At 32.3% G+C, this 14,033-nt stretch overlaps 1 protein-coding gene across 1 annotated transcript in view; it reads left to right on the top strand.

Annotated features, from left to right (window-relative positions):
* The window catches only part of LOC126979118 (uncharacterized), a 55,083-nt gene that overhangs the window by 30,329 nt on the left and 10,721 nt on the right, over positions 1-14,033 (top strand). Inside the window, exon 5 of the mRNA XM_050828330.1 lies at positions 13,848-14,003. Within this exon, the coding sequence (XP_050684287.1) occupies positions 13,848-14,003 (156 nt within the window). The remainder of the gene's footprint in view (positions 1-13,847; positions 14,004-14,033) is intronic.

The raw sequence follows: 14,033 nt of genomic DNA, 5'->3' as shown, positions 1-14,033 counted from the left end.
GTCGAGTTGGTCTTTTGTGGGGCGATGTATATGCTTTTACAACACGGTCCCAGAAAATGTTCAAAATAAATGTATTACGAAATTCAACAACATAAATGACATTCTTACTGATACCACAGATTGGGAATGAATCGAACGCCCTCAGACTATTTGATAATAAGTTTTATTGTAGGATATTACATTGTAACCGTATTTTTTTGTGAAACAAAAGTATTGCTCTCTGAGGCGTTCTTTGTCGAATGAGTGGTAGTTTTTGTTTTTTTATTAAGTAATATTTATTTATGTACTTACCGCGACGTGGTCTGCCATCGTCGTGGATGCTATAAAGCTGCAAAAATAGTTTTTAAATATAAAATATGTAAAAATATACTTAATAATAGCTGACCCGTGACCAGTGAGCTTCGCTTCATCAAAACAAATGCATATTTATACAAAATTTGATATCAAAATTTAAAATATTTTTTGTTTATTAAACATTAGATAGAGCCTCTTGCTGCTAGACAACCGATGAACACAGGCCAGGTTTATTACTATAGTGTGCGTGACAAGCTACGTCTTACACTCGCGATTTGTATGCCACTTTGTGTTAGTATGCACGCATTACTCAAAATAGAGGTTAAATGTCAAACTCAATTTTTTTTGACGTTTACTACAAGACATTAACTATTTCGATTCTTATTATGAAATATTGTCACATTGGAACTGTCAAACTGTGCGTCATCTCATAGAATTATTCATAGAGAAATAAAATTTGAAATTAAAAAAAAAAAAATGGTCACCAATCAAAATAAAACCTATCTTTTAAGGTCGATCATATTGCACACCGTGTGCAATATTTGATTAAAATCAGTTCGGTAGTTTAGGAGTTCATCGCGGACAAAAACGTGACAAGAAAAAAGTATTATTAACGTTAATACGTAATTAGTATTTGTACTACCAGGTTACATTATCTATGGATCTGACGTCGATGACGTCACATCGTCGCTTTGGTACGGTCTGCAAAACAAGCATCATTAAATAATATCCTAATAATATTTTACATGTAAACTACGATTTATTTTTTCTGTATTATTTATTGATGCAAAGGTTTTGTGTGGTGATGTTGATTAATATTAATATAATGATGACAAATCAATGAAAGCGTCGAGGTTAAGCACAAAGAGTATTTATTTTTCTGACAAAACAGAACAACAGAAACTACAGAACTGTCAAAACTTAACTATTTTATTGTTAGTTACTTCAAACACAAAGCAGTGATAGCACGAAAATATCACGACATGTTGTACCTAATGATAATGAAACTGCAAACTATACTGACGCAACAGGACGAGCGTAAGGGGGTGAAAGGGAAATGGGAGGGTGCATTACGTTCCAACTAGGTCCTAGGTCCAGAGGCCGTGTAGTAAATAAACTAAACGGAGGATAGTTTGTTAAAACCGCATCATTTTTCTTTCTTAGAGCAATTTTCTAGACACAAACGATCCTCTTGAATAACTATTTGTTTGTGAATTGATGCATGTACTGTACTCAATAACTCTTGAGATTCTTTTTTATCGTTTTAATGTTTTTCTCAGTAACGTAAGTTAAAAGTTAAGTATTTTTGCATATCGTATTTAAAATATATGTAAACTGATGAAGCTGTAAATATTAATTCATTAAATTGTGGCAATGCGTTTCGTCATACTTCTTCTTACAACTTTTGTATGAACTGTTGATAAATGTATAAATTTGACAATGGGAAGTATAATTTTTTCTTTTTGATTGTCATGACAAAGATATATTTTGAGTTCAAATTGAATAAATCAATTCCATAATTACACTATTACATAAATATATTATTTATTTTACTTGTATCTGGCTTTATTTTTCTTTCCCCATAAACCTGCTATTTTATTATTAACGTAATGAGGGTAGGAAAACAATTACCCTGATACGAAACGTGGAATAAGCGAGCTAATGAAAACCTTAGCGCGAAAGCCTTCGTAATTGATTCATTATAAAGCCTAGGTATCTAGAACATTGAAACAAAAGATTTAAGTTTTAGAAATATGAGTTTCTATTCACGTATAAATAGCTGAATGTATTTCAACGTACTAATACGGATCTAATTTTACCAGTAGAAAGGTATCAGTGCAAAGCATTTGATACTTTGTTTCATGAAAAAATATGGGATGCACTTATGGAACAACGCATTTACCACAAAACCATTTATCTAATAAGAAATGTAAACAGCCACAGCACTGCGAGGATTCAACTAGAAAAGAAGCGCGAACTATTCAGATTAGGAAAAGGTGTTAGCCAAGGAGAACCTCTATCGCCAAAACTATTCTCAGTTCCCGGTGCTGCAATAAATTTTTAGATATCATCATTGGGAAAATCACTGCTAATGTCAACAACACCACATTCTTCATAATAAGATTGTGGTTTGTTTGTCAAAACACCTGAAGACAAGCATCATACTTAGTATCGATTGGATCATCTGCAAAAAAAGAAATATAAAAATCTATAGAGCCAGCAATGCACAACCTCTAACCTCCCTAAATATTGATTCAAATCTATACCTGTATGAAGTAGGTTAATAACATACAATTTTTGAACATGAAAATTGCTGTATCGTACACAAGCGCTCATTTACATAAAAATATAAACTCGACCAACTGGATACATCAACAAATAGTTCAACTGTAGAGGTAATTTAGTCGGTTAGGGGAAAGTCAGGTTAAATGTTGTTTGTTATGTAAATTGAACACTTTTTAACACAAAAACTCGACCACAATTTGACGGCTCATCAGAATGCTAAATTACTTTTCTTCGCGAGTGGTAGTAATAGGAGCATATTTACAATAATAGGAATTAGCGTCTTATTAAAGTCTATTATATTACGTCAAGTATTGAAAATAATCATAAAGTGAGATAAAAACATTTCCGCACTTTACATTTTTAATACTATTGTCACGGTGCCATAATCCATTGGTTGTTAGCAAAAGAACGAAAACCTTCGTTCTTATTCTGCCCTTAATAGGTTCTGTATTACGGTTCTTAAGACTATTGGTCCTGTTCAGTACCGTTCACCCACAGCTTCATAAATACCGGGATTGCCTCCTAAAAGCGTTCACGGTGCTCTATGATCTTCTATTCTGACTAATTTCTTACCAAACTCCACCGCTGGCTCGAAGATCATACGATCTTCGCTATATCGTATTGCCATGCAGGTGATGAAATTCGAGGTTATGTTATGTTCTCAATCAAAATGAGCTAGCTGACCTGCCAATTTCACGAGGATCACAAATTTATTTTCTAAAATAAATGTATCCTATGTTCGTACATGAACTATGTATTTGCCGTTGAATATCTCGTTAAAATGTGTCATGGCATTTTGGTTAGCTACAAAAAACATACAGAGAGGAAGAAAAACATTCTGCAACTTAATTTTCTTCTACAAATACCTTCTAAACGTTCGTATTATGCATTTATTTAAACTCTGATATCTGTCAATACAAACACCCGATACACCAATTATTATAATTCTATGTATGTGAAATAGGTGGCAATTTTCACAGCCCATTCAGTTATAGGTAGCAAACTCTTGTCAATTATTTCTATATTCAGGTGGATCATTAATAGGAGCCAATTATATTTGCAATCATAACCAGTGTCGTTACTTAAAAAATAAATTATTCAACGAGGTAAATTGAATAATTAGTTTTGCTATGTTTCAGCAGTAAAATTTTCTACACATAATCGATGGTTCCGGATAAAATGAGGTTGGAATCATCTTCAATTCTATTAAAGTGAATAATATGTGAGCACTGTAATACATTAAAAATAAAGGGGTAACTTTTTATAATAATAACTTACCTAATATGGCTTTTGTCAAAATTGTGATTCCTATTCTGCTATTAGCTTTGATTGATGTAATGGGATTCAATATAACAATTGAGAATTAGCCGAGTTATATAAATTACTTTCATAATAATTGAAATATTCCAGTTTTTGCCGACCACATAATTGTACTTGTTCACAATTATACAAACGAAAAGCATGTGAGGCAACAAGTAAATAAAATCATTGATAAGAACCCGTATATTTCTGCAACGTTCTGAAAATTCCCGGATCAACCGAGTCAAATGAACGTAGATCTATTGCCGGTAAAATATCTCGCAATTAAAATGTTCAAAGTTTGCTTGGCTTTTGAAAGTTTCCTCTGTAAGTGGACGCTTAAATTCCCTACTGGCTTTTACTGATGTTAAATTTTTATAGTCACTTAATATTTGCTCATTAACTCGAAACTTGTTCGACTAGATTTTACTTGTACATATTTGTTATGAAATGAGAGGTTATTTTACTTCCTTTCAACAAGCTTCTTCGCATTCACTTGAAAGAACATGCTACAGCTAATTGAACCAGTACTTCCAAAGCGTCGAAAACTTTAGATTTTTTTTATCAAATCATGAAACGCTAAGAAAAAAAAAAGTGTATGCGTGTATAGTATTTTCTTTGATTAACGCGTTTCAAGACCTTTCCAGATCTCGTTTTCAGGGGGACTGTGTACAGCAAATACCACCTCCGACGGAATAAATGGCGCTAAACTTCATAATGACAACTATGACAAACACTATCTTTGACTCACTTCATCTGCAGTCCCCCTGAAAACGAGATCTGGAAAGGTCTTGAAACGTCGGTTTAACTAAAATAAAAATGTAACTTTTACGCAAACATCTAATGTAAAACCGTTACAATTACACGCGTTTTAATCCTTTAAAAGTGTGTTATTTAAATGTATGCGTGTAATCTTTACGCGCGATTGAAGTTAAACTTAATAATAATTAACTTAACAAAAACTTAAATAATTAACAAAAGGAATTATCTATATACTAATATATTAATTAACAGAAACATTAATATATTACATTAAACAAAGCCTTGTTACCAAATAAGCACTCACGTATTACTGGGGCGCTTTGTTCGATTTTTTTTCTCGAAAACGCTAACGGTATAACTCCATCTTTTGAGCAAAATTCCATTTTCTCTGCCTAAAAATAAAAGAATGCCTTTATAATAGATAATATTATTTAATCAAGTGAGATTTTATATATTTTACAAAGAATGATATAATGTTAAATTTTGATATTATTATTCATCAGAAAAAAAAAATTTAAACTTTTTACAGATAAGGTGGTCATTATCAGGTTCTTGATTTTCTCTTTTATACTTATTTATTGATGAAAGAGTAAAATGTTCCTGGGAATCCGCATATTTATTTGACTGATTATTATTTTTATTTTATATTCTATTTATAATTCATTAATACCATTCGCACATTTTAAAATATTGACTCATTTATGTAAGCACATTTTAATATGACGTTGTTATTTCCATATTAACGAATATGGCTATATATTGAATCCTATATATAAAATGTTATAGCACTGACTCCACACAGTGCCAAAAACTTGTAGCCACCCCTCACTGGAACCTTTTATAAGTTGTTTGATCCCAATATGGTGACCAAAGTATTTGACGATTATTTCATCAACAGCTAAATTGGATTCAAATATTCGAAACTTTTGGAAGGATTAATTAGCTTTATCGCTAAATAGGCGATATATATATATATAATATTTTGAAAGCTGTCATGAGTTGTCATTGAAATGTAAGAAGGATTTAATTTTATCAAAACAATAATTACTTATTGAACGTGTGCATCTTCATCTCTACACCAATATAGTTGTATAGACATATCCCCAGTGTGATATTTGAAGTACGGCTTATTTTGAAAGATTACCACAAGTTTTTAAATTATGTTTTGTTTATATTTTCATTTTTTATATATTTGAGACCTGTACGGTCTATGAATACGTTTTATGTAAATTGGAGTTGTTTCAGGTTTTTATATAATGATATATAAAATCAGCATAATATTATGGTTCTTTATGAGGCACCAAAAAAAATATACATTAAATACATGTTTTACAGCAGATAAAAAACATTTCATCGGAAAAACAGTGGTGGAATACGAATTGTGTCATTAACAATAAAATTAAACGACCTAACATGTAAAAAAATGTTGAATATGGTGTCTTAAAAATAGGACAGTGGGGAGGAATGGGTTAATTTACTTGATTATTATAGTATAGTATAACAAAAATCTGCCAGGAGGGTACTGTAAGCAAAAGTATACCTTACAGACCGACACAATTCCTCCAAAGGTAATTTTACGCACCATTACTTCGCTAGTCACCCTAACATTTCAAATATTATGTCTTAAAAGCCTAAAAAAATTTCAAAATAGTATTTGCACCTTATTGTTAGACTCTGCACACTTTTATTTATTTCTTCTGTTATATTATTTCTTTTCACCCGACTTCAAAAAAGAGGAGTTTCTCAATTCGATCGGTATTTTTTAGTTTAGTTTAGTTTACGGGATTCTTTTATAATTTGATGCGAAATAGTTGGCATTGGACCCATAAAAATTTCACATAGTTTGGCCCAGTAGTTTTCATGATAAAATCATTTTTTATGAACATTGATGTTTACGTGGATGATGTTATTGTTTACGTTTACGATGTAATTTTATTTTGTGTATAACTATTTTAGGAGTTTTTGTTTAGGTTGATTATCTATTATTACTAACCCGTGTCCCGATAAGTGGGTCTTAGGTTACCTGTCATACATAACAAAAAAACGTTCTTCGTGATATTTCATTGTCTCACAAGATCTTGAAATAATAAAATGAGTTTAAATGAGTTCCCAACAGCATTTTTTCCGAGTCTGATCTATATTTTTAAGGCGCGCGGCACCTGTAGTAGGCCTACCCATTGCTACTTAAAAAAATACTATTTAATATATGTCAAAATAACACAACGAAATATTATAGTTGAGGACGATACCTGATGTAATCGAGAAAAACATACTATTACTAGTTACTATAAGTTTCCAGAGCAACCGATTGGAGAAACTAAAAAGTAAAAATAAAAAAACTACATTTAAAAAAAACTGACTTCAAAAACTAAAAAGTATAAAATAACTTAAGAAAGATTTAATTTAATACACCTCCTAAGCAACGCGACTTAATATTAATAAAATATTATTGTTATTACCACCTATAGATAGGTTTGAAGTCGGTGCCAAGCCAAATGTAATAGAGGTACCTTATTTACTTACGTACTTTCTCCACGCGTAACTTTGAGTAGCTTCGTCTAGAACAAAACAACCTAAGTGGGCAGACATCTTTAATAATTACAGTAACTAATATTGTGTTTAAAATCTTTAGAGCGCTTTTGCACTACGTCCAATCAGAGTCCGATCCGTACCCGTGAAAACAAGGGCCTGAGTAGTCGTAGAACTATTATTAAGGTAGCTTTTGCACTAGATCCGGCTTCCGTCATCCCATTCCATCGGATTTGGCTCGGACGTAGTGCAAAAGCGCTCTAAGTTTTATTTTGTTTAGGGCTTGGCATCGACTTAAAATCTATCAATAAGTGGCACATACAAATAAAAGAAGTCAGTTTTTTAAAACGTAGTTTATTATACATTTCGACTTACCTTTCCTTATGTTGGAAAGAGCCATTGAAGCGCCATTTGTTTCCGAAGCGGTAGTAGTATCTAGTAGTTATTAGAAATGACATCAAAAAGAATTCTAAAGGAATCAATTTTGAGAAAATAAATGCTTTTTATGCCTTTTTATGTCTTTTGTGATGGCAATTAAAGTAATTCAGCTTTCGGAAAATCGGCTTAATTGTAAATAGCTTTAATTCGTTCGTCACTTTCGATTACCGCAGTGGAAGTAAATACATTATTCAGGAAATATAACCCTTGTGTACTCGTTGCCTATTATCTTTAATCTGTGTCTTGTACCTAGATGGTACGGCTTGTACTATAACATAACTGTGCTTTAACACTTAGAATGAGTCGTATCAAGTTTGAACTGTAATGGTAAATCTATACATATAAAAATGAATTGCTGTTGCGAACGGCTGGCAGGATTTGGCTAATATTGGTCTTGAATTATTTTAGTTTAAAAGGTGAATAAATAGGAAAATGCTGCTAAATTAAACAACGAATTTGTTTTTCCTTTAATGTGTCCATAAATAATTTCTATGAAAGAATTTGTTGACGCACGGTTTTACAGTTCTGCTGTGAAACAATTTCATTACGACAGCAGGGTGCATATTTTACGAAGTAATTTTTTGTGTTATGATATTATATTATTGACAAATTCATATAAAAACATTATTTTATTTATTATATATACAGAACAACGACTGTCGCGTCAACTAGTAGTTTTATATTTTTTCGAAATGAATTCCTTGATTTTTTATTATGATGTCAGTTAGCAATTAAATTATTAAAACTTTCGTGAGAAATTATTAACTTAATTCATTAAAATCGGCTTTACTCAGTGTTCATCAGTATTCATGCTACGAATACGTTATCGCGAACCCACTACACTCACAACGAAGGACCTCCAATCGGTGAACCGGGAGTTTAAACCGGCTTAATTAAACATTATGATATCAATAAAAATAAGGCACCGCTTCGGATAAAATAAGCCCTTTGATTGAGAACAAAATGGCAAATAAAACGTTGCCAGTACTCTTGTTTACATTCTTGAAGTGACAACTTCTTATTGAAGCCGCTTTGTAACGTAACGCGTTACGGCGTCAGACTGTCTAGTTTTTCTTTCTCTCACACATACGGCAGCGGTAAGCAGGCTCAATAATTATAATGATACAAATAATGTAGGTACATACACAAATATTCAAGTATTGGAACTAACAATAAATATTATTTTATAATGAATTAAAGATTTTATTAATAAAAAAAAACTCTTAACTTAGATTAATTTAAGTTATGACATCTGTCGGGCATCCCTAGATGTACACGTTATTTTAAATGAAAGAAAACTATATTAAACTTTTACCAACAGTGGGAGGCATCAGATCTCAGAAAAGTCCACGATAGTTACGATTTTTATCTCAAGTAAGAGATAGACTGAATATTGGGAACGGCCGCAAGCTAACCGTTCTAGTGACGTACCGTTATAAAATTTTGTTTGCTTTGTTCAACTCTCAGGTTGCGGCTTCATCTACAGGATCTACTTTACAGTTGATAACCTGCTCAACCCCAATATTTGCATATTAGGAAATTGACTAAAAAACACAAAAAAGTAGTAATAATCATAGAAGTTTAACATGAGGTAAAGGAAAATTATAAAACACCGGTTCGCATCCCGCATCGTTCATTAATTTTGGGTACATATTTATTATATACTGCAATACCATTTAATATGACATAGTATTATTGTTAGTGTTACATTAAATTAGATGCACATTTCATTGAATAACTAACATTTTTTTGTTATGATAATAAGGGACGAGACGAGCAGGACGTTCATCTGATGGCAATTTGATACGCCCTGACCATTACAATGCAGTGCCGCTCAGGATTATTGAAAAACTCAAAAATTCTGAGCGGCTCTACAATTGCGCTCGTCACCTTGAGACATAAGATGTTAAGTCTCATTTGCCCAGTAATTTCACTAGCTACGGCGCCCTTCAGACCGAAACACAGTAAATGTTTACACATTACTGCTTCACGGCACATAAATAAATAATATTAATAATTACAAATTTAAACAGAATTTAAATCTTAAAAACCTTAAAAAATATAATATGATAACTAAAATATATTATTAAATGGTTCCCTTAGGCAAGGTTCCGAAGATACTGGCAACGTTCCCCCTTTGAATAGCTAGACTAATTCTTTGTTCGAGGTAGCTGCCAGCTCTTCAGTCTCCTGTGATGTCGGCTAACCTTAACCTCATAGTGCTAGGACCCCACGGACCAAGGGACTGTACACCGAATGGGACAAAATCATGTTCGGAGCCAAGACCTTAATAACCTTTAATTTGTATATTATATGATATTACCCATAGCAAGTATGTTATTTTAATAGCGTGTGCCACTCCCGGTTGAATAAAGCTAAATGATGCCTTCTAACAATAAATCAAGCCTACATAATGATTACCTATGCGAAGAATTTCAAATTAGCATAGGTCGATCTCAATGTCATATTGCGAACAGTAAAATACTGTATTTCATCGGAGAATATTATTTATTTGATATTAGATGTGAAAAAATATTGCAATTGCAAAATAAGCACAATATTCGTTTATTTTGGAACGACGTACCCTAACCGTACCGTCCGGAACGTAAGATTATTATTATCTATCTATACATCTATATATATCTTTGTATATAAAAATGAATTGCTGTTCGTTAGTCTCGCTAAAAGTCGAGAACGGCTGGGCCGATTTGGCTAATTTTGGTCTTGAACTATTTATGGAAGTCCAGGGAAGGTTTAAAAGGTGAATAAACATGAAAGTGATCGGAATTAATGTAAAATTACAATTTTGTTTGCCCTTTGATGTGCCGTTCAGAAATCAGAAAGAATAGTTTAAAATGAATAACTAATTAGAATTTTTATATCTTTCCAACTTTCTCAGCAGGTAAAATATAAACATAATTTTAAAAAATTTATGAACGATAAATCTTAAGTTTTGTCATGTGTGTGGACGAAGTCGCGGGTATCATTTAATTTATATATAAATAATTGACAAGTAACAATCATTAACATTTGACACGTTTCTGATAAATTACATTGATTGTTTATTTTTATTATTTAAATATGTTTATAACTGCAAAATTACATCGACATAAAAGCAAAATATGTACATTATGTATACCTTTTTCATGTATAGAACGTCATTGTTATTGAAGATAAATTTCTTTGACTATGCCAATGGACTATGCGCGCACAACGACATCTAAAAATAAAAGTTTTCAGAGATTTTCTGACGTTTGCGATATTAATTAACATTTTTGGTTTCTTCATCCATTATTAGGACAAGCAAAGGGTTCAAGCCAATACAGCCGTAGTCGTAAATAAAAAAATAATTTATTTCACCTTTTTTTACAATATTGTTCTTCCTACAAACTTAGAATAGCACGACGAATAAATAATTTTAAGTAATTGTTTTGTTACGCTAAAGAAGTATAACTTCTTGCCTGCATACATCAGTATACACACACTTTTTTTTATTTTAGACAGTGGAATCCAGTGGTGACTGCCCATTTTTTTTAATAAATCAGTAAAATTTAACTTTTTATAATAAGGAACTTCGTTGCTATTCGGTGTCCCATAACACTACACGATTTTTGTAAACATTTTGCGTTACTTTAAAAACAAACACAAATTAATTAAATGTCGTTTCCAGCTATTTTTAAAAATTAATAAAATATTAGTGGTAAAATCACTGAAGTACTAAATGGGAGGTCACAGAAAAATTTTGTTTACAGATGACCTTGTTATAGTGTTCTTATAACACTAAACACTAATAATAAACACTAATTCTATCTGTTATAATATTATTTTAATAAATATAACACAATATGCTATTTGTCTTTTTTATTTTAAACGCTCTGAATTTACAGTTGGATTTCAGCCGCGATTTATTTTTACATCGTTAGATATATCTAATTAATTCTCTGATGTTTTGACGAGTTTTGGTAGAAATTTTGAAACATGTTGGCTGCATTCCATGGCATTATGTCATAAGATAAAATACTGTGAAAGTAACTGGTAAACTAACGGTCATTCCCAATATTCAGCCACTCTCCGGTTGTGGCATACTTAACATAAAAAATCGTAACTATCGTTGACTTTTCTGTCCCAATAAACTTATCCACGGTAACTCACCTTATCTCAAGAAACTGTAAATATAAGGCGATAAGAATGACTTATCGGGTATATTGGCACAGCTACAGATTATTGACAGCTAATTACTGACACTAGAAGTTAGTAATTTATCTCGAACTGTAGATAGTATATTGGGACCGGCCGTAAGTCATCTAATTGACCGATCTTCTTAACCGTTGCACAAGGACTGTATTGGTATTGGCTGTATAGCCCCATAGCAGTATACCATAAGGATATACTTCTGTGAAAGCAACTAAAGTACACTAAGTGAGTCTTGCGTACGTCAGCTGATTGCATTATTTTCTTAGCCGTTGTACAAGAATTGTATTGTAATTGGCTGCATTTCACAGCTGAATATATAGCAGCGAGTCGTTTGTACGTCAACTAATTGCCAGTGATATTGGCAGTATTGCCCCATAGAAGTATACCATTTATGGATACCCCAAACTGTTAAGCATTGCATATGCTGTGTTGCATAAAAATATTATACCTAATTAACAGTTGAATTGCCCCAACACCAGTTTCTTCTAAAAAATAAAAATTGTATTAATATTGGCTGCACTCTGTACCAGCATATCATACAGATAATCACGGACTAGTAAAAAAGAAGGACTCCGAGCCGTGATATTAGCAAGTGAAGCACCTTTATGCTAGTGTGTGTGATACATAATTTTTTCTCCCTTAAATAATCATATATCCACAAATACTTTTATAGTATTGTTTTTATACTTTTAAACAACGCACGACGGTATTTTTAAAATATTATTAATTTACGCAAACTGATCAGTCACAGACGTTGGCAAATCTCATAATGGCGGCCGATCGGCTTGTATTAGTGTAAATGTATGCGTGGGGCTATGTATTTACACGTTTACCAGCTTGTTTTGGTGCCTCACTGTTATGTAAGGTGACACGGAGTCCTTCTTATTTTACTCGTCCGTGACAGATAATATGATGTTAAATTATCTAGTATACTAATTGCTCGATGTTCTTAACCTTGCTATTTGCACAATAATTGTATTGATATTGGCTGCATTGCCCCATGAAAGTAATAAAGATATAATCTTATGTAATTTATACGTCTAGATATAGATAGCTTCTTGCTGCTAAACAACCGATGAAAACAGGCCAGGATTATTTTAATTTTATTTATTATAGACACACTAACAAGCTATTCTAAACTAAACTAAAATAAGAACAATATATTATGAACAGAATAGCTTTCTTACAGGTATGTACAGCTCTGTTGTATTATTAAAAATAATGTTGTACAAAAAACGCAAAGTACTTTAAAGGTTAATTAATTTTAAAAATACAAATTATTTCTTTTGTTCGATATGATTAAAACAAACCATATATATATATAATTAAACACTATTATAAATAACACTGTTGCAAAGGCTTTTAAATTGTAACACCGACATCCCAAACACATCCATTGAATCAAAATTATTATTAAGGAGCTCATAAAATAATCTCATAGAGCGCTACAGTGGGGAATGAAGACCAATATTAGTTCTCGGAATAGCAAGATGAAAGAATTCACGATAAGTAGGCCTTGCACCGGGGCGGGGTATATTGAAATCAATTTGATGTAATATATCTGGTGTAAACCAGATACCATTACATAATTTAAATAAAACTAGTAAGTCTTTTATTTTATTATTAACTAGCTGACTCGACAGACCTTGTTCTGTAGATAGTAAAAAAAAATACTGTTGTATAGGAATTTGTCAATAATATTTGAAAACATCAAGAATTATCTCTTAAAATATGCTCCCTGTTGTAATAGTGAAATTGTTTCACAGCGGAACTGTCAAACCATGCGTCACTAAATTCTCTCATAGAAAATATTATGTCCATACAAAACAAATATTGAAAATAAAAATAATTATGGGTCCAAATCGAAATAAAAATTATCCTATCTCTCAAGTTGGACCAAACTGCACTCCATGAAGTAATCCACATTAAAATCCGTTCATTAGTTTAGGTGTCCATCGCGGACAAACAACGTGTTACGTAATTTATATATATTAAGATTTAGTGTGCGTTTAAAGTTAAGTCTTAAAGCGATTTGTATGTCACAGTGCGCTGCCGGTCGGGCAGCGTGGCAAGAAGCCGCAGCGCTTTCCATAGGGGGCGGAGGCGCCGGTGCTGGAGGGGCGGCACGACGCTGCTCCGTCCTCGGAGACCACCCTGGAGCTCGGCGCGACCCCAGAACCAAGTGGCACAGAACCAACCGGGTACCCAATGAAAGTTCTTTTTCACAACAA

The sequence above is a fragment of the Leptidea sinapis genome, chromosome Z, assembly GCF_905404315.1.
Source record: "Leptidea sinapis chromosome Z, ilLepSina1.1, whole genome shotgun sequence".
Lineage (NCBI taxonomy): Eukaryota > Metazoa > Arthropoda > Insecta > Lepidoptera > Pieridae > Leptidea > Leptidea sinapis.
The sequence above is the reverse complement of the archived record's forward strand: the minus strand, read 5'-3'. Positions and strand labels throughout refer to the sequence as shown.